This window comes from Pongo abelii, chromosome 8, assembly GCF_028885655.2.
Source record: "Pongo abelii isolate AG06213 chromosome 8, NHGRI_mPonAbe1-v2.0_pri, whole genome shotgun sequence".
Taxonomy (NCBI): Eukaryota; Metazoa; Chordata; class Mammalia; order Primates; family Hominidae; genus Pongo; species Pongo abelii.
This window is the reverse complement of record NC_071993.2, coordinates 102,194,694-102,219,531: the sequence shown is the minus strand read 5'-3', so window position 1 is coordinate 102,219,531 and position 24,838 is coordinate 102,194,694. Positions and strand designations below refer to the sequence as shown.

The 24,838-nt window shown below is 43.4% G+C and overlaps 1 protein-coding gene across 1 annotated transcript in view; it reads left to right on the top strand.

Annotated features, from left to right (window-relative positions):
* PDLIM1 (PDZ and LIM domain 1) overlaps positions 1–24,838 on the top strand; it is a 53,611-nt gene that overhangs the window by 8,744 nt on the left and 20,029 nt on the right. The window contains exons 2-4 of the mRNA XM_002821013.6: positions 10,589–10,740; positions 13,533–13,617; positions 18,334–18,533. Coding sequence (XP_002821059.2) covers positions 10,589–10,740; positions 13,533–13,617; positions 18,334–18,533 — 437 coding nt within the window. The remainder of the gene's footprint in view (positions 1–10,588; positions 10,741–13,532; positions 13,618–18,333; positions 18,534–24,838) is intronic.

Sequence of the window (24,838 nt, the reverse complement as noted above, 5' to 3'; positions counted from 1 at the left end):
GTGTTATGTTTTCAGGTCACCCTGTATAAGTGCATACAGCTTCTGCAGCCATAATGTGGCTGTGAAGTCTGTGCCACAGCCTCAGCCCACAAACATACTGAGTCAGAAGATTCTGACTAAAGAGAGTTCAAATTCCACATCTAAATGGCATCCTACAGAGCTGGGTCCTGCTTTATCCCCAGTTTAGAATCTGTTAAATTTGTACCCAAATACCTTGACACAACTATTAAATCAGCAGAGATTATGCTTAAAGGCATGTAGCATTGAGATTGAACTTGAATCTCACATTTCTTTATCCCAGTTGTATATAATTATTACTATCATTATTTAGGATGTCTCTTTCACTTACTTGCAGGCTTCTCTTAGGCTTGTCTTTCACTTACTTACATATTTACAATATTTAAAACACAAGAACACACATAAGATTTAACAAAAAATTGGAACATGGAAGAGGAAAGAGAGAGAAGTGCCAGGAACTTTAAATCAGTTGGTTCTGTAATTGCACACTACATTTATCTGTGAGTTTTCTGGCCAAGGGAAAATAGGACCCACGTCGAGTTATATAGATATCTTGTTTGGAGTTATTATACTTCTACTGGTTGGACGCAGTGGCTCATGCCTGTGAAACTAGCACTTTGGAAGGCCAAGGTGTGAGGATTGCTTGAGGCCAGGAGTTCAAGACCACCCTGGCCAACACAGTGAGACCCCATCTCTATTTAAAAAAAACAACAAAATTACTTATGCAATGCTCCATTTGCATAGCATTTTCAGGGGTGTTAACCAACATTACAGGGGCTGTATTTTTTTGTTTGTTTTTTGTTTGAGACAGCATCCTGCTCTGTTGCCCAAGCTGGAGTGTAGTGGTGCTATCATAGCTAACTGCAGCCTCGACCTCCTCCCAGCTTAAGCGATCCTTCCACCTCAGTCTCCTCGGTCTCCTCGAGTAGCTGGGACTACATGCCTGGCTAATTTTTAATTTATTGTTCAGACAGGGTCCCACTATGTTGCCCGGGCTAGTTTCAAGCTCCTGGGCTTAAGCAGTCTTCCTGCTGTGGCCCCCCAAAGTGCTGGGATTATAGGCATGAGCCACCCCTGCCTGGCCTATTTTTTTTTTTTTAAGTCTGTTTTGGTAAGAGATAGAGAAATACTATTCTAATGGATATTCCTTTCAGGGGCTTTCTATGTATTTTATAGGAGCATAAGTTCTGCCCTTGAAGGTGTTTCTGGAGGAGCTGAGATTTTAGGGTCTAATTACTTTTTGTCTATCTGATGACTTTAACTTCATTCAGGGAGAGAGTTTAAGGGGAAAAGATAGTCATAGTCATCATCTCTCTTGGTGTTTCCAAACCTGATGAGCATTAACGTTTTCTGGGAAGCTTTAAAAAGGTATGGGTTCTTGGGTTTCACTGTATTGGCTGTCTTTGGTGGATCTGAGATGGGGTGTGGAGCTCTATCTGTATTTTTAATCCCTGCCCCCATGGGATCTGATGACCAACCTGATTGAAAACCATTGCCTCATCCTTGCAAATATCACAGTTGGCTGAGTATTCGTGAGTGGGGTTGATTTCTGGCCTGAGGTTTAGATGCCAACTCCAAGGGGCAAGGTTAACAATGTTCCATAAAGAGTCAGGAAATTGACCTGTAGTCCTGTCCACAAATAAACCTTCTGAATAGACACGGTTTTTCTCTCAAGAAAAAGAAAAAAATAAAACAAAGCAAAAACCTCTGCCTTAGAACCATTTAAACCATTTGACAAATATTTGGTTAAAACCTCCACATCTGTCAAAAAGGCAACAGTACTGTTTATCATCCAGGCTGGAGTACTTCTGAGAATGAAATGGGGTGGTCTTGATAGTTAAGCTGTTTTGGGCAAATCAGGGCATTTGGTAATCCTAGTCATAAAGTATTTCTACATATAATCATGCTTTCCATAACTTTCAAACTGAGCCAGTGGTCACAAACTCATTTGTATCAAGGGGCTAAGAGGCAACACAAGAGTTTTTAAATTTTTTTTTTTTTTTTTTTGGAGATGGAATCTCTCTCTGTTGCCCAGGCTGGAGTGCAGTAGGGTGATCTTGGCTCATTGCAACCTCTGCCTCCCCGGTTCAAGTGATTCTCCTGCCTCAGCCTCCTGAGTAGCTGAGATTACAGGCACCTGCCACCACCTGGCTAATTTTTTGTATTTTTAGTAGAGACGGGGTTTTGCCATGTTGGCCAGGCTGGTCTTGAACTCCTGACCTCTAGTGATCCACCTGCCCTGGCCTCCCAAAGAGCTGGGATTACAGGTGTGAGCCACCATGCCTGGCCTAAAATTTGTTTTTTTAAAAAGAAAATTTACTAAAAAGGACTAATGTGCTCATACTTACTCATTTTTGTTAAATTCTGTATGTTATATATGTAAAAGAACATTTTAAAAAATGCAACTTTTAAGAAGCTGGCATTGGGTTTATGTTGCCTAGAATTGAAGCATATGGCCTGTTTGCAGCGGGAAGTTGCCTGGTAAATAATATTTTTCCTCATCGCTGAATCCCAGTGGGCCCCCAATGGGATCTCTGCTATCTTTTCTTTCTTTGCCCACCAAAACTGTTTCTTTGCCTGAGAATTAAATAAGAATGTTCCTTGGCTTGTTTGAGAATCACATTTTCTTGCTGCATTCATTTCTGCTGTAGTAATTTTACAGAAGGCAAATTATAATCCCTAGTCCAAACCATTTCTAGCACAGGGACAACGTTTTGCTCCCCTGAGTAATCACAGTAAACTCTGACTCAGCCCAGTGTGTAGCATGCAGAGCTCAGCGTGTTGGTTGAATCAACAAATGATGATGGACCAGACCTCCAAATGATTTCCCCTAAAAACTGGCACCCTTTAAGGCAGTAGAGAGGAAAAGCATTAGAGTTGGGGTTTGAATTGCCTCACCCAGCAAGCTCTGCTCAATTATTTTTTCCCCATACTGTATTAGAAGATCAAGAAGGTAGTTATATTGTGGTATAAAGTATAATTATATGTGTATATTAGAAGGGAAAAAATTGCTAGAAACTTATATACCATAATAAATGAGTTTTGAGTAGGTGAGGTAGTCAGAAAATTAATAGCTGCAAGAATGATCATAAATGGTAACAGGTACTGGGTTTCTGTGGCTGGGGCAGTAGAGCATGGTAGAGCCTGTGGCTAAATGGAGAGCATGTGTCTCATAGAGAGGATCAGAAGCTCCTCATTTGGTGCTGATTGTTGCCATATGGGAATCTAGGCCCAGAATTGCCAGATTTTCTGATTTTTCAAAAGAAGCTGAGAATCTAGGGGTTTGAGTGATTTTGTTGATATATAAATATTGGCATGTAATTTAAATGTAAGAAAAAAAACAGGACTGTTGGCTAGGACCATTTCACAGGCCTCTAGCTTTCAGTCTTGAGCCAGAGTTAAAGGAACCCCATCTAGCTGTCAGTAGAACATGCGATTTTTAAGTAGGACTGCCTTCTGAAAGACCTACTAGGGAAAGCCAGCCACAGAATGGCTGACCTAGAGGCCAAACGGGTGACCCCTTGAATGGGTTTGCTTCTTTGAGTGTCTGTTAGAGTATCTGTCAAATGCAGTCACCTTAATCTCAGCAGAGCTAAGGCTCAGTGGTTGTTTCTTGGCAGTTGACTGGGCAATGTCAGACGCTATGTTTCAATTTCTTTGTTGGTCTCCTAGTCTGTGTTTACATCTACAGCCTCATCCTCTTCCTCTCCCTTCACTTGCTAAATTTCTTTCTTTTCTTTTTTTTTTTTTGAGACTTGGCATGCTCTTTCCTTTTGCTTTTTTCCTTTTGTGGCTTTGCACAGTTTTAAGCAGCACCTCCTCCAGGGAGTGTTCCATGATTCCACCTTTAGGCTCCTACTGCCTTGTTGGTTCTAGCACAACACTCATCAGCTGTTGTACATGCTGGTCTCCCCCCAGGAGACTGTGAGCTTCTTGATGGCAGGCACCACCCTTTTCACAGCTGAGTTCCAGTGCCTTGTGTGGTTCCTGGAATCTACAAACAATAGCTCACATTTCTGGAGCCCTGACAGTGGGGTCTCTGCCTGAATCGCCTCATGTAATCCTCGCAACAGCCTTCTGATGTCAAAGCTGTTCTTTTCATCCTTGGTGCATCCTTGTTTACACAGAGGTAAAATATCCTGCTGAAGGACACTTAGCTCACAAGCCAAGCAGGACTTGAACCCTGGCCATCTGACTCCAGAAACCACATCTTAATGAACAAGTTACACTGTCTTTCAGAATGTACATAAGGATATCTGATAAGTGAATGAACAGAGAGAGAAAGAAGGAACAGGGGAGGGATGAAGTAGAAACATGCCATTATCACTGAGGGAGGAGGGTTATCTTTTTATTTGTCATGGGTATGCATCCAGTTCTGTATGATAGTAGTGTCATTTAGGTATGTAGTTATTTAAATGTAAGTCGAAGAAAGTGGGAGAGCTACATCATTATCCTATTTTATTTACACCAGTTAGAAGTGCAATTAAACTTCAAAAACCTTCTTATATGCTCAGGACTGGCAGCAGTGGACAGGTCTTAAAGATGCATTATGAACTTGGGAGTAGAGAACATGTTGGCCTCTAAGCAAGCAGTGTCTGCCTGGGGTGCTGGTGGGGACAAAGAGTGAGGGACACAAGAATGAATTGAGGAGAAAATGATAGATTGTTCATTAGTGGAAATTGTTGTGCCTAAACCCATTTACTCTTTTATTTTATTTTATTTTATTTTTAGACATTCTTACTGTGTCACCCAGGCTGGAGTGCAGTGGTGTGATCTTGGCTCACTGCAGCCTCCACCTCCCAGGTTCAAGCAATTCTCCTGTCTCAGCCCCCTGAGTAATTGGGATTACAGGCAGTGTGCATCACCACAGCTGGCTAATTTTTGTATTTTTAGTAGAGATAGGGTTTCACCATGTTGGCCAGGCTGGTCTTGAACTCCTGGGCTCATGTGATCTGCCTGCCATCTGACCTCCCAAAAGTGCTTGGCCTCCCAAAGTGCTGGGATTAAAGGCATGAGCCACCGTGCCTGTCCCCATTTATTCTTATGCAGCAAGAGTTGTGTGATCTAGTTGTATGGTCTCTGGGGAAGAAGGCTGGCAATGGCATGTTCATTGAACTAATGGGGGTGAGTATATAATTTTTTTTTCTTTTTCTGAGACAAAGTCTCACTCTATCACCCAGGCTGGAGTTCAGTGGCACAGTCTCAGCTCACTGCAGCCTTTACCTCCTGGGCACAAGCCGTCCTCCCACCTCAGCTTCCTGAGTAGCTGGGACTACAGGCGTGTGCCACCGTGCCTGGCAAATTTTTTTTTGTATTTTGTAGAGACAGGGTTATGCCATGTTGCCCAGGCTGGTCTCGAACTCCTGAGCTCAAGGTGAGCCACTTACCTTGGTCTCCCACAGTGCTGAGATTACAGGCGTAAGCCACCATGCCTGGCCCAGAAGTTTTTTTTTTTTTAAGAAATTGAAGCTGACTCTATTATGAGCTGGTTCTGATGGAACTTGATGGTCAGGAGGAAATTAGAGCAGATAGTGTGGCCTAGTTGGTTAAGTGGGTGGACTCTGGAGCCTGCTGTGGCCTGCCGCTCACCAGCTGTGCAACCTCAGGCAAACTGCTTAACCCCTGTTCCTCCATTTCTTCATCTGTAATGATGCAGATAACATTGCCTGTCTGGTAGCATCACGTGAATATTGGTGAGTTAACCCTTGCTAAAGACTTTGTCATGCTTGGTACCTAAACGCTCATTAACTGATGGCTGTCATGATTATGATTGTGATAAATAGTGTTTGGCAAGGATTGGAATCCACCATTCAAGACAGGAACTATCCAGTGTTGGAGGCACAGGCCTTCTCTCCTGTAACCCTTGTCACTTCTGTGTTATGATTTGTAAATTTTATAATGGGTGGGGTTACTGGGCCCCAGATCAGTACAGGGCAGGGGAGTGACTGTCCTGTGGTGGGGAGGCACTCAGCCAGCAGCAGGACTTTGTGACACTCCAGGTCCTATGTAGAAGGCCACTGCAGATGAGTCTCCTGGATTTTTTTTTGGCTTTGACAGTTGAGTTTGGAGCCTCTGCTTGTGGCAATGTGCTAAAGCAAAAAGGAATGGAATTTGCAATGAGAGAGCCTTTCAAGTTCAGGCTCAGCCTTTAGCTGTGTGAACTTGAACCACTCACAATTTCTCTGAATCTCAATTTCCTCATCTGTGAAGTTTATCTAATATGTTGGTGGTGAGGTAACCATATTATTATCTCAAATAGGAGATATATGAAAGGGCTTTGGAAAGGCAAATCCCATAATTTGTTTAAATCAATTTTTTCCCCTAAAAAAGATAGCTCATAAAAGAATGTGAACTTAATCTGTATGTGTAATTTCTTTCAAGTCCTATCTGATGTTGCTTGTGACTTTCTGAGATTTCCTTTGGCTTCTTACCAGTTTGGCTTTAAAAAAAAAAACAAAGAAATTATACTGAAAGATAGGATGACCAGACCTCAATTACTCAGGCTTGGGGCTCCTAAGACTGGTTCTAGCTTGTCCAGGACCTGTTGGGATATACTTAGCAGAAATGTCTCTCCCACAAAACAGTTGGAACCAAATGCTGGACATTCTGGACTTCTCAGCAGTTCACCGTAAAAAAGTGAAAGGAAACTTCTTTTTCATCTTCTCAACCTCTCCAGTTCCAATCTCATTTGAGTTTTGTGAGTGGTCATGCTTCAGGATAGCAGTGTAGAGGGAAATGATTATTTGATTTTTGAAATAAAAATATTTTTGATGTTTTTGAAATAATTCATTTTAAAGGATAAAATGAAGCGGGCTGATTACATATTTAACAACACTCAGTGTTTTAGAGCCAATCATTTATTATACAGATATTTATTGAGCACCTACTATGTTCCAGTTACTGGGTGCTGAGGATACTGTAACTGCCCAATGGGTTCTTGCCCGTTGCCCAGATAGAGTTGATTTATCAAGACAGGGGATTTGCAATACAGAAAGTTTAATACACGTAGAGCTGGCTAAATGGAAGACTAGAGTTTTATTATTACTCAAATCAGCCTCCATGAAAGTTGAAGGCTAGGGGTTTTCAAAGATAGTTCGGCAGGCAGGGGCCTAGGGATGGTGAATGCTGATTGGTTGGGCATGCCGTCACAGGGGTGTGGAAAACAGTGTGTTGAGTTCGCATCTTGGTCGGGGGGCATCCGGTAGGTAGTCAGAAATGCAAAAGCCTGAAAGGACATCGCAAAAGGCCAATCTTAGGTTCTACAATAGGGGTGTTACTTACAGGAGTAACTGGGGAAGTTGCAAATATTGTGAGCTCTGGAATAATGGCTGGTAATCATTTAACTATGCCTACATCTTAGCAGAATTCCGGCCCCTCTCATCCTCCTAACCTGGTGGGCTTTCATTGGTTTTTCAAAGCAGTTTAGTTTTGGAAAGTGCTACCATCATTTAAACTATACACTAAAATTTCTCCGGAAGTTAGCTTTGCTGATGCCCAGGAATGACCAAGGACAGTTTGGAGGTTAAAGGCAAGATGGAATTGGTTAGGCCAGATCTCTTTCACTGTCATAATTTTCTCACTGTTAAAATTTTTGCAATATCACAGCACAGAAGGCAGACAAAATCCTGCCCTCATGCACCTTACTGCTGAGTAGGCCTTTCAACATTAAACAAACTAACCCACCAAGGAGGTTTGCAAACATAAAGTGACCAGTGCCGTGAAGAAGAACCAAGTGTATTAAAAGGATGACTGGGCTGGGCATGGTGGCTCACGCCTGTAATCCAAGCACTATGGGAGGCCAAGGCGGGCGGATCACCTGAGGTCAGGAGTTCGAGACCAGCCTGGCCAACATGGTGAAAAAAACCCATCTCTTCTAAAAATACAAAAAATTAGCTGGGCATGGTGGTGCAGCCTGTAATCCCAGCTACTCAGGAGGTGAGACAGGATAATCGCTTGAACCCAGGAGGTGGAGGTTGCAGTGAGCTGAGATTGCGCCACTGCACACCAGCCTGGTCAACAAGAGCAAAACTCCATCTCAAAAAAAAAAAAAAAAAAGGATGACTGTGGGGGTATAGCTTAGATTGGAGGTGAGGGAAGGCCTCTTTGAGAAGAAGGGTTGTTTACACAGACACCTGGAAGATGAGAAGTTAATCAGGCAGAGGTAGAAGCAGGTGTGAAAGTCCTGAGGCCCTGTAGCTGGAGCCCAGTGGGGAAGAGGCATGATGCGGGTGGGGAGGGAGGCACTGGCTTTAGCGGCCTTGTTAAAGATTTTGGATTTCGTCCTAAGGGGACTGCTCTTTGAAACTGCTAGATTTAGCCATGATAAATGAGTTCCATAAGGCATTATTTTCCTTGATTTAGGCTGCTCTCCTTTGGAGTTAGTCAGTCAAGAATGCTTGCCAATCCCAAATAAAGTGATGCTTAGAGCCATTTAAAAACTGAGCCTGCATTGTCCTTTAGTAACAGTGAAACGTATATGAAGATGCACCAGATCAGTCTTCTCAGGACAACAGGTCAGAAAATGGAGGAATTTTTTTTTTTATTGCACGCATTGGATGACTCAGAAGCTAACTCTCCATTGTTGACTGAAATGAGAGCAGCCTGTGCTTGCCTGGATAAAAAGTCCTGTCCCAGTGGCTGAATGAGGGAACGATCTGAACCTTGAATCAAGAGGCTGCTTTCGTTTCCTAAAACCCAGATCTCTGGTAAACAAATGATGGGAGAGCCAGAAAGGAAGGTTAGGAGGTCAGGATCTCGGTACTGGTTTCCACATCCTGCCACATTCCAGGAGAGTTTTGCCTGATAAAGTCATAGCATGTGCAGGCCAGAAGGGACCTCAAGGATCAACTTGTCTTGTCCTCATTTTATGGGGTCAGGGTGCTGATGGGGAATGCACCATAATAGCGGCACCACACTAGCTGCACTGAGGACTAATCGGAAACTGTAGCTGCTAAAAACTGCATCAGATACTGAGGTTTAGGACCCAATTTGTGTGTCCTGGTTTGGTGCCTTGAAGAACCTGTTACCTGTGGTTCAGCCATAAGGAGACCCCCAGGTGTTCATAAGATCTTCCTCAATTGGATCCCGAGAGTCAAGGGCCTTCTCCAAAGGGTGGCCAGAGCCCTGTGGGCACTGGGAGCCTGGGGATGTTACTGCCACCCTGCTCCTGCGGACTTGGAATTCCCATCCAAGAAGGTCTTGTAATGTGGAAAAAAAAAGTTGTGAACTTACCCTGGGATGATGACAGTAATATTTTTAGTATACCTTAGTTTAGAAAATCTAACCAGATACCTTGGTTAGAAATAGTACTCTGAGGTGAGTACTATTTCAAAATGAGTTTGGATCTTGTTCATTCTAATAGCATCTGTATTCACTTGAAAAATAGTTGTACATCAGTGTAGGAGACGTGATATGTATTGAGTCCGCATGTATTGCTCTGTAGGCAGGTGAATTTAAGGACCTATTGCAGTAATTGATTGGCTTCCCCCAAGCATCAGTGATCTGTCAATTTGGAACCACCGGTTTTAGAAGCATCAGTCTGCAGAAAACCAGCCGCCTATAGGGAATGGCCCTAGTCATTTTGGGAGATTAAACCAGTATAAACCTATACTACCATACTTTAGGATATCCTTGATTACTTTTAACAGTTTTTTATTTTTTTAATTTTTATTTTATGATTATTATTATTTTTTGAGACGAAATCTCACTCTGTTGCCCAGGCTGGAGTACAGAGGCGTGATCTTGGCTCACTGCAACCTCCACCATCTGGGTTCAAGTGATCCTTCTGCCTCAGCCTCCTGAGTAGCTGAGATCGCACCCGGCTAATTTTTTTGTATTTTTGGTAGAGACAGGGTTTTACCATGTTGGCCAGGCTGGTCTCAAACTCCTGACCTCAGGTGATCCACCTGCCTTGGCCTCCCAAAGTGCTGTCATTACAGGCGTGAGCCACCTTGCCTGGTCAACAATTTTTTAAATTAAAAAGTAATTCAATATTATTGTAAAAAACATTGCAAAACTGTATAACTGTGAACAATAGTGTGCAGTGTTTCCACTTTCTTTTGTATACATAACATTATTAAGATTTTTAAAGAAATAGGGTGTTATAGTATATAATGTTCTCTAAATGTGTGTGTGTTTTTAAAATGTAATTGTTAACTAATTTTAAGGAAGCAAACATGGTTCAGTGGGAAGGACATCAGATCTGTTCGGGGTTTGTTTCCTGGCTCAGTAAGAACACTAGTTGGAGGACCAGTAATATAATAATATACTAGTTGGGTGATCCTGGGTAGGTCATAGGTCTTTCTAAGCCTCAGATCCTGGTCTTGGAAATGGGGACTGCTATTTGTCCTCCTTTCTCACAAGGTTGCTATAGGGATACAATGAGATCATATTAGAAAAGCACTCTTTGTCACTGATAACATGATATAAATGATTGTTATTATTTAAGCTATGATTTCAGCCCTCTTTTCTTTTTCAGAGCTTTGCTCCGTATCAGTGAATACTTAACTTGGTGGTAACTTAGTGGTTTGGAGACAAATAGTAACTAGCCTGCTCTCCCCTTTTTTTCTAGGTCACTCCTGGAAGCAAGGCGGCTCTAGCTAATTTATGTATCGGAGATGTAATCACAGCCATTGATGGGGAAAATACTAGCAATATGACACACTTGGAAGCTCAGAACAGAATCAAAGGCTGCACAGACAACTTGACGCTCACTGTAGCCAGGTGAAGCCTATGGAAACGTTTTGTTCATTTCTGATTGACTAGAAGCTGTTTGTGGGCAGGGACGGCCTTCCCTATCTGAGAATCCCCCAGACCTCCTAGCTCAGTGCCATGTATATACTATAGGCACGCCAAAAGGTCTGTGGAATTTGAACTTCAGATTGCTTATTTCCCCTCTATTTTTTTTTTTTTTTTTTTTGAGACGGAGTCTCACTCTGTACAGCCCAGGCTGGAGTGCAGTGGTGCAATCTCAGCTCACTGCAACCTCTGCCTCCTGGGTTCAAGTGATTCTCCTGCCTTAGCCTCCTGAGTAGCTGGGATTGCAGATGTGCACCACCATACCCAGCAAATTTTTGTGTTTTTAGTAGAGATGGGGCTTCACCATGTTGGCCAGGCTGGCCTTGAACTCCTGACCTCAGGTGATCCACCTGCCTCGGCCTCCCAAAGTGCTAGGATTACAGGGGTGAGCCACTGTGCCCGGCCCCCCTCTAGTTTTCACAGTGCTTATGATGTGGGCTTCTTTCAGTAAGATACCTGGATTTTCACTTGATCCAATTCAACTAACCAAAATTTTGAGTAAGTAAAATGTCCTGGCCAGGTGCGGTGGCTCTCTCTGTAATTCCAGCACTTTGGAAGGCTGAGGCAGACAAATCACTTGAGGTCTGGAGTTCGAGACCAGCCTGGCCAACATGGTGAAACCCTATCTCCACTAAAAATTAAAAAATTAGCCAGGTGTGGTAGCGTGCACCTGTAGTTCCAGCTACTCGGGAGGCTGAGGCAGGAGAATCACTTGAACCCAGGAGGCGGAGGTTGCAGTGAGCTGAGATGGCATCACTGCACTCCAGCCTGGGCAACAGAGCGAAACTCCATCTCAAAAAAAAAAAAAAAAAATGTCCTTAGGATGCTGCTGCTACTGCATTGTGCTGAGTAGTGGGTACCATACCAGGAGATTGCAATAACAGAGAAAAGCTTGAACACATTAGCAGCAGAGTACTGAGTGTAACTTTAAGTACATGACAAACAGGGAGCGCTGGTGATAAAAGAATGAATGAGGGTAGCACCTTGGGAGCTGTAATTAGGGTAGAATTTCCATTCTTCTTTCATTTAGCCTTGGAAGGGGTCCTGCAAAGGCAGGATTTCAGAAGTGATTTGGTTCAACCCTCAGTTGGCTCCCTGTTTCCTACTGCATCAAATTCAGATGTTTCATTCTGATCACCTGTTATCTCACTAACCTTAGCTGCCACAGCTCTTTGTCATGAAGCCTTTGGTTAGATTCTCGTCTGTGAAGTATGTTTTTTGCTTTTTTTTTTCCACTTTGTGGCACAGGACTGGCAGGTGGATCGAGTGTGAGGGAGTATATCAAAATATTTTGTACACTTCAGAGACCTACCCCATGAGAGGTACACCGTGTTATTACTACCCCCTCAAAAGCACATCTGCCCTTCATTCTCATCTCCATTTCTATCTTTGTCTAAATCCTCTCCTTCAAGCCCGAGTTCAGGACATTCATTCATTGGTTGATTAATTGATTTTTTATTCATTTACCGACATGTTGAACAGGGACATCTTGTATATATCTGGCAAAGACACTGTGACAAATATAAAGTTAAGTATGGCCAGGTACGGTGGCTCTAGTCTGTAATCCCAGCACTTTGGGAGGCCGAGGCGGGTAGATCACCTGAGGTCAGGAGTTCAAGACCAGCCTGGCCAACATGATGAAACCCTGTTTCTACAAAAATACAAAAAAATTAGCTAGGGATGATGGCAGGTGCCTGTAATCTCAGCTACTCGGGAGGCTGGGGTAGGAGAATGGCTTGAGCCTGGGAGGCGGAGGTTGCAGTGAGCCAAGATCACGCCATTCATTGCACTCTAGCCTGGGCGACAGAGTGAGACTCTGTCTCAAAAAATAAATAAATAAAATAAATAAAGATAAGTATAAATATTTTCTACCTGCAAGAGAGGAAACAACGACACTAATGAAAGCTGAGACTAAAGTAAAATCATTGCTCTCTGATTGGTACAAAGAAAATAGTTTATAAGAGCAAAAGAGGGGCATTCTTTTCTTCTTTTCTTTTTTTTGAGATGGAGTCTTGCTCTGTCACCCAGGCTGAAGTGCAGTGGCGCTATCTCAGCTCACTGCAACCTCTGCCTCCTGGGTTTAAGTGAGTCTCCTGCCTCAGCCTCCCGAGTAGCTGGGATTATAGGCATATGCCACCACACCCGGCTAATTTTTGTATTTTTAGTGGAGATGGGGTTTCACCATGTTGGCCAGGCTGATGTCAAACTCCAGACTTCAAGTGATTTCCCCGCCTCAGCCTCCCAAAGTGCTGGGATTATAGGCGTGAGCCACCACACCCGGCCAAGAGGCATTATTTTCATTTGGGTCAAACAGGCTTCACAAATAAGTTGGTTATTTGGTCTGGACCAAACACACTGGGTTGAGATAGAGGAGAAGCCCATTCTATCCTGGGCGGAGATAGGGCAGTGTGAGTCATGCTCAGGAACATGGAGGAGGCCACACTGCTGGTGTCAGCTACCCAGAGTGTGGTGAGGGAGGATGAAGTGCTTGGGAATTTCCTTAGCCCTTGGGGCTATGCTGCGGAGCCATCAGCCATGGATGTTATCAGATTGGGGTGTTTAAAAGATCAAACTGGTGGCAAATGGAAGGTAGAGCTGATGGGAGGGTGCTAGTTCAGAGCCTAGTCCAGGAAAGAGGGGGCATTTTTCCAGTTTGTCTTTAGTATATATTATTTATTTTACGTGAGTGAAACAGCAGCTTTGTTAATCTGTTGCAGATCTGAACATAAAGTCTGGTCTCCCCTGGTGACAGAGGAAGGGAAGCGTCATCCATACAAGATGAATTTAGCCTCTGAACCCCAGGTAAGTTCTTGCTCATCATTGCCGCTGCTCTCACCACCCAGCACTTTGCCGTTTCTGACACTGCTCAGCACATTCCTGTTTTTCCTGCCCTGGAGGCCTGGGGATAAGACTGCAGGGAGAGCCCTCCACTGTCACTGCTGGTATCTGGCTCTTGTTCAGTTCTTCCCGTAAGGGAACTGCAGGAGGATAGGGCTGGAAAACCCCAGGGCAGTGACGCTGTGTCCTGGGCTGGAAGCAGGGGGTCGGAAGGCGATAAGGGAAGCCGGTGGAAGCCTTCCTGCGTGGGAAGGGTTGGCAGGATCACAGTGAAGTCAAGGAACTATTCAGCTCGTTATGGATTTCAGCAACAAATGAATCATGACAGGGATGAAAATAAGTTTAGGTCTGGAGGCCTAGAGCCTAGAAGAAATCGGGGAATATGTAATAGGAAGCCCTGCTTCTCCCCACTGTATGCCCCTGTCTGGTTTCCATGAGCCATGGAGTGGAAATCTCTATTTTTCTTACAGTGAAACTTCTAGTGAGACTTTAAAATTACTAAAATAAAGCAGCAATTAATATAAAAAAAAGCAGTACATAGTGTACAATTTGTCACCCAGATAGAATTTCTCAGGACAGTAGACTGCCCTAAGATCCCATATTTGTGAAGAAATCTCTCAGTAGTTGGATTATAGGTGATTTTATTTCTTTCTGCCTTATGTGCCTCTTCGAAATAATCTACAATGCATGGGTATTGTTTTTGAAATAAGGGACAAACTTAGAGATGTTTAGAACATCTTTTGTAAAATTCCTCACACCCAACATGCTACTTGTCACAAAGTATGTGTCTGTTGGATACGTTAATGAATTAGTAATGATAAACTAGGTACGTTGATAATGCCTTTTGAAAATTTTAGACTGGTTTGTGATGGTTATGCATTTGACCCAAGTTGAAGATTTGAAATTTAACTGATTTTTCTAAGTTTGGGATACTATTTAGTTTTTATGGTGAATTAAGATATAATTAAAATACAATGTATAACTAGCTATCTTTTATACATAAAACAGAAACTTGTATGAAGTTGAACTCACTTGGTATATTAGTGTGTGTTAATTGGGTGGTTGGATATAAGTCATATTTTCTCAAATAGAATTCATTAAAATTTCAAAAATGAAGTCATATAAAATTTTTGCCATTAAGATAGTAAAAATAATTATTAAAAATCCCAAGAGCAATTTTAAGGATCATTTTGCGTCATTTCAAAACTGACGTGAACATATTCTTCTATACAACTCCTCTCAGGAAAGTTCGTAAAATGGCACTTGGTCTCTACACTGGCAGTTGTGCGAACTAATTTAAAACATGCCGCAGTTAGTTTCAGTTTCCTTGGGAGTTCTCAGCTACTTCATTAAATTTACCATGTTAAATTTTAATTGTTAAATTTTAATTTTTACATATTTTATAACACAAGGAACGATTTTGTTTTAACTTGCTCTATCTGAAATCCTCATTTTCATGTAAATAAGGTAATTATGTAAATTTCAGTTATAGTTTTCATTTGTAGTATATTTGAATTTTCATTTTAAATCTATAGTTACCTGTATTAATCTTTTGAAGGTAGTTCTTTTCAGATTACAAAAATTATCAAATACTTTAAACCCTAGTATTTTTCTTGTGATTCTAGTAATGCTTTATTACTGTAAGAAAAACTTCTCACTCATCATTTTTCCAAAGTCTTTTACTTCCAGCCATTCTAAAGTAGAGGATAAATGAATAAGAGCAGAGTTCATCTATAATAAAAAGATCTGTTGGTTCATGTAATGCCAACCAACACCCCAGCTTATCTGAGGTCAGCATAGTTACACACCTAGTTTGTAATTCCTCATTATTGAGTTTCCTTGGAGACTGATAAATACAAAGCCCAAACAATTACATCATCCCTTCTAAAAGGCAAGCCCTGAATCTGCCTGCTTTCTGGAAAGACTAGTCAGTATTCAGATGAGGGTAGAGATATTCCTTTTATGTACAAACCAGATGCATTCTTGAAAGATTCTTCATAAAGTGAAATCATACGAATTTTCAACCTGAATTTTCCATTGACTTCCAATCTAATTGGAAATGTGTTTCAGTGGAGGGAGAAGGGAACAGACCCTGGTTGAATATGTGCCACGAGCCAGGCACTGTACTGTACTTGACACTCTAGTAACTCACACAAATCCTTGTGAAGAAGGCTTTATCTTCTTCATTTTAAAGGTGAAAAATGGGCTCAGAGGGGTATTCCTTGCCAAACAGGAAATTGCAGGGAAAAATTGAGCCAAGGTGGAAAAATAAAGACCCTTCCTTGGGGCTCTGCATCCTCTGCTGCTCCTAGGAATTGCCATGGAGATGGAGAGAAGAAGAAAGAATGACTATCCTGGCTGTGGCATATGTAGGCAAGAGTACCAGGCCACCCATCTGTAAATCTCTGTCTTCATGACCATAGCCTTTAATTACTATATATTATTTCTTTGGGTAGCTGTGCCATAAAATTTACTTAACTACTCTTTGATAACTGCTGAAGTTTTGTGTTGTTTTTTATTTTTTATTATTTATTTTTATTTTTTATTTTTGAGACGGAGTCTTGCTCTGTCGCCCAGGCTGGAGTGCAGTGGTGCAATCTTGGCTCACTGCAACCTCTGCCTCCTGAGTTCAAGTGATTTTCTTGCCTCAGCCTCCGAGTAGCTGGGATTAGAGGCAGGTGCCACCATGCCTAGCTAATTTTTATATTTTAGTAGAAACGAGGTTTCACCATGTTGGCCAGGCTGGTCTTGAATTCCTGACCTCAGGTGATCCTCTTGCGTTGGCTTTCCAAAGTGCTGCGACTACAGGAATGAGCCACCGTGCCTGGCCTGTTTTGTTTTTTTAGAGATGAGAGTCTTGCTCTGTCACCCAGGCTGACGTGCAGTGGCATGATATGGCACACTGCAGCCTCCATCTCCTGGGCTTACACAATCCTCCTGCCTCAGCCCTCTCAAGTAGCTGGGACTATCGGCGTGCACCATCATGCCTGTCTAACTTTTTTTTACTGATGGGGTCTTACTATGTTGCCCAGGCTGGTTTCGAACTCCTGGGCTCAAGCATTCCTCCTGATTTGGACTCCCCAAATGTTGGGATTACAGGCGTGAGCCACTGCACCCAGCCAAAAGAGAAATCTTTTTTTTTTTTTTTGGAGACAGAGTTCCACTCTTGTTGCCCAGGCTGGAATGCAATGGTACAATCTCGGCTCACCGCAACCTCCGCCTCCTGGGTTCAAGAGATTCTCCTGCCTCAGCCTCCCGAGTAGCTGTGATTACAGGCATGCGCCACCATGACTGGCTAATTTTTGTATTTTTAGTAGAGATGAGGTTTCTCCATGTTGGTCAGGCTGGTCTTGAACTCCACACCTCAGGTGATCCGCCCGCCTCAGCCTCCCAAAGTGCTGGGATTACAGGCGTGAGCCACCACGCTCGGCCCAAAAGAGAAATCTTAAACATCAAAATATTTTCAGGTTGTTTTATTTTAAATTAGGTACTCAATAAAGCTTTTAGTTTTCATGATTTTTTTTGAGAAAGCTTAAAAGACTTGAAGATTTAACAAAAAAGGAGAGAAAAAAAGGAAGTGCAACAGATGACAGGAACTCTTTTGGAGGCAGCTGTTCTGGGCCTGGGTGTTTTAAGAAAGAGACTAGAGTTCAGGAAGATTTTTCTGGAAAACACAGACACTAAGACACATTTTGAGTTCAGCTGGCTGCATAGAGCATGCATCACCTAGAAGCCATGGGTTGATCCAGACACCCATATAGAAAGGACCTTGCTAATTGGGCTATCAGAAAAGCTATGATGCTGGCAGGGGGGAAGGGAAAAGTAGAAAAGCTGTAGTTTTAGAAAACAGGAATGTTAATTTCCAAAGTGGTTTTGGGGGTTTGTAAAGGAGCTCTGAGATGTTGTAGCTGTAGTAATTATTCACCTGACTCTTAACAAGTCTAGGGTGGGGGTGGAGGGAACTTTCTCAAATTACAGAAAGAGGGGAATGAGAACACTAGGAACTCAAAAGTCCTTTTCTGCAGCTCTGCTGGGTACCGCCCCTGTAACAGGTATCCCCTGACCTTCTATCTGATTAGCCTTGTCTTTCTCCCAGAAGAAACAATAGATCCTTAATTTCCTTTACCCTTGCTCTGCAGGAGATTGAGACCATCTCTGCCTAGTCAGCAGCTGCTTCCCCTGTGACACCACACCCACACCCTCTTATCTTGCTTGTCTAACTTGCTCACTTCTGGAGAATTTATCTCCACCTTTTATCATCTCCTGCTTTTGCACTGACCAAAGTGACTGCATATTTCTCTCCACCTAGTGCTTTAATCTCTTTGGTATGTGCCCCGAAAGCGTGTTTTAGCTCTGACTTGAATCTTACAGCCCAAAGCATCAAGGGCTGGCCTGCCCGAGGGTGCCCAGAGGGCAGGCTTTGCTGGGCCTCAAGGAAGTATCAGAAGGCAGAGATGATTCAGGGGGTGTGAACTCGCACAGGTGCCCATTGTGGGAAACTTCCCCAGTCATTGCCCATGTGTCTCAGGGGGTGTGTCAGTGTCCCTCAGCTAAAGTTTGGGTTGAACTAGGGCCATCTTAGTAGCTGGAACACCTCTCCCTGGCACTCAGCCTGCACTGCCCATCACGGGGTTTGCATTGGATGCCCCCCTTGATTTCTCCTCTGATCCCTGCCTGCAGGAGGTCCTGCACATAGGAAGCGCCCACAACCGAAGTGCCATGCCCTTTACCGCCTCGCCTGCCTCCAGCACTACCGCCAGGGTCATCACAAACCAGTACAACAACCCAGCTGGCCTCTACTCTTCTGAAAATATCTCCAACTTCAACAATGCCCTGGAGTCAAAGACTGCTGCCAGCGGGGTGGAGGCGAACAGCAGACCGTAAGTAGCCCAGGAGTCCTCCTCTGAGCCGGTCCTGGGAGGGGCTTTTCACATCAGGACCAGGGCTGCCCAGGCAGGTGCAAGAGCCACTACTCCAGGGAGAAAAATGACTACATTAGCAGAACACTTCTGTGTTCATTTTCTTCATCTACACAAAGGGGACAATACCTCCTGCTTTATAGGGTGTCTGTAAAAGTAAGAACTAACACGTAAAATGCCCAGCATTGTGTCAAGCACAAACAAATCGGTTAATCCTCCAGAACTGTTTTTATTTGTGTTTTGATTTCTGTGGTCATCATCTTCCAATTGAACATAGTCCTTCCTTGACAGGCCTGCTGCTTCCTGAGAAATTCTTCAGTATTATTAGTCGGGGAGTGTTTGAGAGAATCTAGAGTAGCCTGTGCTTGTGTTCACCATCTGAACTAAGCAAGGGAGAAATACTTCATGCTGCACAGTTTTGGTGAAGCAGTGTTTGCTTTTTCCCTAGAGTGGACCAGAGGTCATGAAAGAAGAGAGGTCCCTGAGGATATAAATGCTTGTCCTTAGGAATAGGTTCTGATCTGGGGACAGAGGCAGGCTTAACTGGCGGAGAGGTAGGGCTGCAGGTGGAAAGGGGAGAGGTGTCTGAGGAAGTGCCTTGCTGGGGACTGAGGAGGCATGTCCTCTTCTGTCACAGATCATTTGGCTGCAGCTGCCTTTGAGTCATCTTTTTTTTTTTTTTTTTTTTTTTGAGACAAGGTTTCGCTCTGTCACCCAGGCTGGAGTACAGTGGTTTGATCACAGCTCACTGCAGCCTTGACCTCCTGGGTTCAAGTGATCCTCCTGCCTCAGCCTCCTGAGTAGCTGGTACTACAGGTGTGTGTCACCACACTTGGCTAAGTTTTAATTTTTTTTGTAGAGATTGGGGTCTCACTATGTTGCCCAGGCTGGTCTCAAACTCCTGGCCCCAAGTGATCCTCCCACCTCAGACTCCCAAAGTTCCAGGATTACAGGCATGAGCCACCAAGCCCTTTGAGTCTTTATTGGAGTCTCCTGGATCTTCCCAGCAGAGGGGCCCAGTGTCTGCTCCATCTCAGGCTCTTTGAGGATGAATCCAGAAACACTGGGAATCCCAGCAAAGGAACTGGGTTTGAGGATGGGTTAGAGATGGGGCCAATTCTCTGTAGGTGTAAAGGGGGTAGACTAGGTTAGGAATTGCCCACTCAAATACCCAAAAGTGGCAGGCAGGATGAGGAACTGAGGCAGAGTTCTGAGTAAACAAGGGTGCCAGGTGGGGTTGGGGGTGGCAGCTGGAGCATGCATTCCTGGTCCAGAGGGGACGCTGCTCCTTGGCTCCAGCTGTGTGCCTCATGCAGGTCTCGTTTCTGCTGATTATTTCCATTAAAACAGAAGTTGGAAAGCCTCTTTTTTCGGAAATCTCCTGATTTTTAATTATTGGTGACATTTAAATTTTGTTGGAAAACACTGTGTGGTCCAAACTTGCCTTAGCTCTGAGAACCTTTCCCACTTGGAATCATCAATTTTTGTATTGCCTCTGAAGCCAGCTTTGCCATTCAGTTTCTCCCCAATTCACCTTTAACAAGAACCTGCTCAACTCTTATGGTAATTAAATTGCAAACCAATGGCTTCAAATGCAGGTTGAGAGAGGTTAAGATACTAGAGGTTCCAAACTACTTAAATGTTTGGAAAGGGCTGTTGTAGCAACACCTCTCAAGGGCTCTTTGGCCATTCCATGCATATAGTCACCCCTCCCCTCCCCAGAGAGAGACAGATGTCATTGGACACCCATGGCATGCGCGTCCCTGTTCCCTGTGCCTGACACTGAGAGGACACTAAGATTTCTTTCTTTCTTTTTTTTTGAGATGGAATTTCACTCTTGTTGCCTAGGCTAGAGTGCAACGGAGTGACCTCTGCTCACCGCAACCTCCGCCTCCCGGGTTCAAGCGATTCTTCTGCATCAGCCTCCCGAGTAACTGCGATTACAGGCATGCGCCACCACGCCCGGATAATTTTGTGTTTTTAGTAGAGATGGGGTTTCTCCATGTTGATCAGGCTGGTCTCAAACTCCCGACCTCAGGTGATCTGCCTGCCTCAGCCTCCCAAAGTGCTGGGCTTACAGATGTGAGCCACTGTGCCCAGCTGACACTAAGATTTCTTTTAACATTTCTTTGAGTCTAGTAGGGCATACTTTTTTCTGTGTTGACTTTGGCTTTAGAAGATGTTAAAGGTTACTGGCCATTTATCATAGTAACCAAGGCAAAGTCGCCACCAATGTTTCTTCTTCCCTCAAATTCTGGTTCTTGCAAGGGCTTACTGGCTTGAGATGATGATCCTCTTCCAGGTGACTGTTGGGACATTTGGGATACCTGAGAAATGGTGTCATACTGGGCCCCCTAGGCTTTCCACAGACACATCCTGAGAGGAAGCTTCCAAGCAGCTCAGGAGTGGTGGAAACACTGGTGGCTGTGATCCTTGTTTTTAGCTGCTTTGGTGCTGGGGAGGCTGAGAACATGACCCTCTTTTACTGTCCCAGAGTGGAATGTTCCATGATCTGGACTTAGTAACCCAGGAAATCATACATCCTTAATTGAAAGAGCTGCTATGCATTGGGAGAAATATGTGCCTGGGAAATATTTTTAGTATGGCCTTAGCTATTTTTCCTTCATTAATGTCTTTCTTCTTCTCTCATGTTCCCTGCCTGCTCCCTCCCCCGAGTCTGAAACTACCAGGTGGCTGTGTAAGCCTTTCCTCTAGCCCCTGGCCCAGACTCTTTGGCTGCAGTAGTTGCCGAGTATCAAAATTTGTGTCTTTGCAGATTTTCTCAGCAGAGAGCGTCCTATTTCTGTTCCATCCCGCACTCTTTGAGGCTGAACCCAGAAACAGTGGGAAAACCAACAGCCTAAGGCAGAGGAGCTGCCTAACTGGCCATGCTGCTTGTATGGGGGGATCTCAGCTTGCTGGCGTATTTCTAGTGCATTCCCACAAAGAAAGATTCTCCTGTGAGCCCAGCAGTCACCCGGTAACTTTGCTTGCTCAGTCAGCACAAGTCCCAAGTGCTCGCTCCCTCCCACTGTTTAGTCTGTGAAATTCGCTGAAGTTCCAGAATTGGCTCACTACATACTTTGCGTCTGAGGTCATCACCCATTCTCTGGGGCTTGCCCTGGATTTCTTTGTCCTATGCACTTGAAAGTATCGTGGTGTGTCTGTGGCTCTCTGTCTTGTAGGTCTTTACAGAGCTGTGTCCCAGTCAGATAAGAACAGAGATAGCCTTGCCAACTGGTAAGGCAGGTGAGGGGGTTTCTCTGCTGCCCTTCCTCCCAGTGCACACAGTGGAGGGGGAGGTCCTCAGTGGCCTTTTTCCTCTAGGTCAGTTCAGCATAATAATCATTTATTGAGTGCCTACTGTGTACCAGGTGGGCAAAGAAAATGTCAGTTCCGCAGAAAGCTAGCACCTTTCCTCTGATCTCTTTTAATTGAGTTGAGGGGACCCTGGTCAAAATCAGAAAATTCAGAGCCCAGATTTCATTGTTTATATGATACTGCCTGATACTTCCTAAAGGCTTGGTAGATAGAGGGGCCTGAGCCCTGAATTCCAGCTCTGCCTCTTACTAGCTGTGTGACCTTGGGAAAACCATGTAACATCTCTGAAACTCAAGACTCCTGAGATCTAAGGTGGAAATAATACTAACTTCTTCACCACCAGGTTGTTGAGACAATGCAATGGGATGTGCACAGAGCACTCAGCACAGTGCCTGGGCCCTGGTAGGTACTCAGTAAATGCTAATTATTGCTAACTTTAGTTTCCATGAGGAACTCCATCCCCATCACTTCTGAGAACTGGGGGCTACAGAAGTGTGGAAGCACATAGACAAATGTAATGGAGAAGACTTTGCTGTGGCTTATGGTACACTTCTTTCTTTCCCATTAAATTCAGCCAGCCCACACAGCTAATCAGCTTACTGATGGGGTGGTGGTGTTCTCTTCAAGGAATGATTGGAGAGCTCCTGTAACCAACATACTAGGCTCTAGATAATAGCTCTTCCAAATTGTGTTGTAAGGTGTTGCCCTCAAACATTCATGAGGGAGATTTCTAAGCAGCTGCCCTGGAAATAAAGGGATGCCTCATTTTCTATTCAAATGATATCACAAGGATGATGTTAACCCTGGCTTCTTCAGAGCTGAATCAGAAGTACACCTCTATCATGAAGGCTGCTTGCCCCTCTAGCTAAACTTGCCTGCCACCCACAGAAAACTGGCTCTGGTGTGTGGGCATTCCTCTCTCTTCTCCTGATGCCCACAATTACCCCTCTGGTTTCTTATTGCAGGACCAATATGTGTGCCTTTGAAGACCAAAACTTAGGAAGCACACAGGCCAGGCTTCCCTTCTGAAAATGATTACATGGGGTTTCCCAGAATGGCGTTTTTGGGTGAACATTGGGGTAATCAGGCTGGTACATCTCATTTCTTGGGATAGGAGATAGGAAAGATTTTTCTGGGTCCGTCTACCTCCTTTCCCCCACCTACATAAAAAGCAAGTATTCCTCTACATTATTTCCAGCTAGCACTTAACTTCCACCATTTGGGGAAAATATTTCTTAAAATTAATTAAAATTTTTATTTTGAGATAATTGTAGATTCACTTGCAGTTATAGGAGATAATACAGAGATCCCCTATACCCTTTACCAATTTCCCTCAATGGTAACATCTTGAAAACACAATAGTAACAAAACCAGGATATTGACATCAATACACTCAAGATACTGAACATTTCCATCTCTGCAAGGGTTTCTCATGTTGCTCTTTTATAGCCACACTCACCTCCCTCCTTTTCCCTCACCCTCCTTAACCCCTGGCAACCTACTCATCTACTCTTTATATTTTTATTATTTCAAATATGTTATATTAATGGAATCATACAGTATGTAACCTGGGATTAGCTCTTCTACTCAGTATAATTGTCTGGAGATTTATTTAGGTTTTTGTATCAATAGGTTTATGTATCAATAGTTTGTTCCTTTTTTTTCTGTTCTATGGGTTTGTCTTTTTTTATTGTGTTAAAAAACATGAAATTTATGATCTTAATCGTTTTTAAGTGTATTGTAATGTTTACTGTATGTACATTGTTGTGCAACACATCTCTAGAACTTTTTTATCCTGAAAAACTGAAACTCTATACCCGTTGAAAAACAACCTCACCTTAAAGTTCCTATCTCTCAAGCCCCTAGCAACCACTATAATACTTTCTAAGAGTTTGATTGCTTTAGATATCTCATATAACTGGAGTCATGCATTTGTCTTTTTTCAATTACCATAATGTCCTCAAGGTTTTCCCATGTTGTAGTATATGACAGGATTTCCTTCTTCTTTTTTTTTTTTGAGACGGAGTCTTGCTCTGTCCCCCAGGCTGGAGTGCAGTGGCGCGATCTTGGCTCACTACAACCTCTGCCCCTCCAGGTTTAAGCAGTTCTGTGCCTCAGCCTCCCGAGTAGCTGGGATTACAGGCACGTGCCACCATGCCCGGCTAATTTTTTTTTGTATTTTTTTAGTAGAGACGGGCCTTCTTTTTTTAAGGCTGAATAATATCCCATTTTTTTTTCACATTTTCTTTATTCATGTTGATATGGTTTGTCTGTGTCGCCACCCAGATCCCATCTTGAATTCCACATGTTGTGGGAGGGATGCAGTGTGAGGTAATTGAATCATGGGGTCAAATCTTTCCCATGTTGTTCTCATGACAGTGATTAAGTCTCACAAGATCTGATGGTTTTAAAAAGAGGAGCTCCCTGCACAAGCTCTCTCTCTCTTTGCCTGCTTCATCCATGTAAGATGTGACTTGCTCCTCCTTCCACCATGATTGTGAGGCCACCCCAGCCATGTGGAACTGTAAGTCCAATTAAACCTCTTTCTTTGTAAATTGCCCGGTCTTGGGTATATCTTTATCTGCAGCATGAAAACACACGAATACACATGTTTTTATGGACGTTTAGGTTGCTTGCATCTCCTGGCTATTGTGAGTAATGCTGTAATGAACATGGGTGAGCAAATATCTCTTTGAGATCCTTCTTCATTTCTTTTGTATATAATCAAAAGTGGGATTGCTGAATCTTATGGTAAATTTTTAATTTTTTGAGGAATCTCCATACTGTTTTCCACAGCAGCTGCACCATTTTACATTCCCACCATCAATACGCAAGGGCTCCATTTTCTCCACATCCTTACCAACATTTGTTTTATGTCTTTTTGATAGTGGCCATCTTAACAGATGTGAGGTGATATCTCATTTTGGTTTTGATTTGCATTTCTT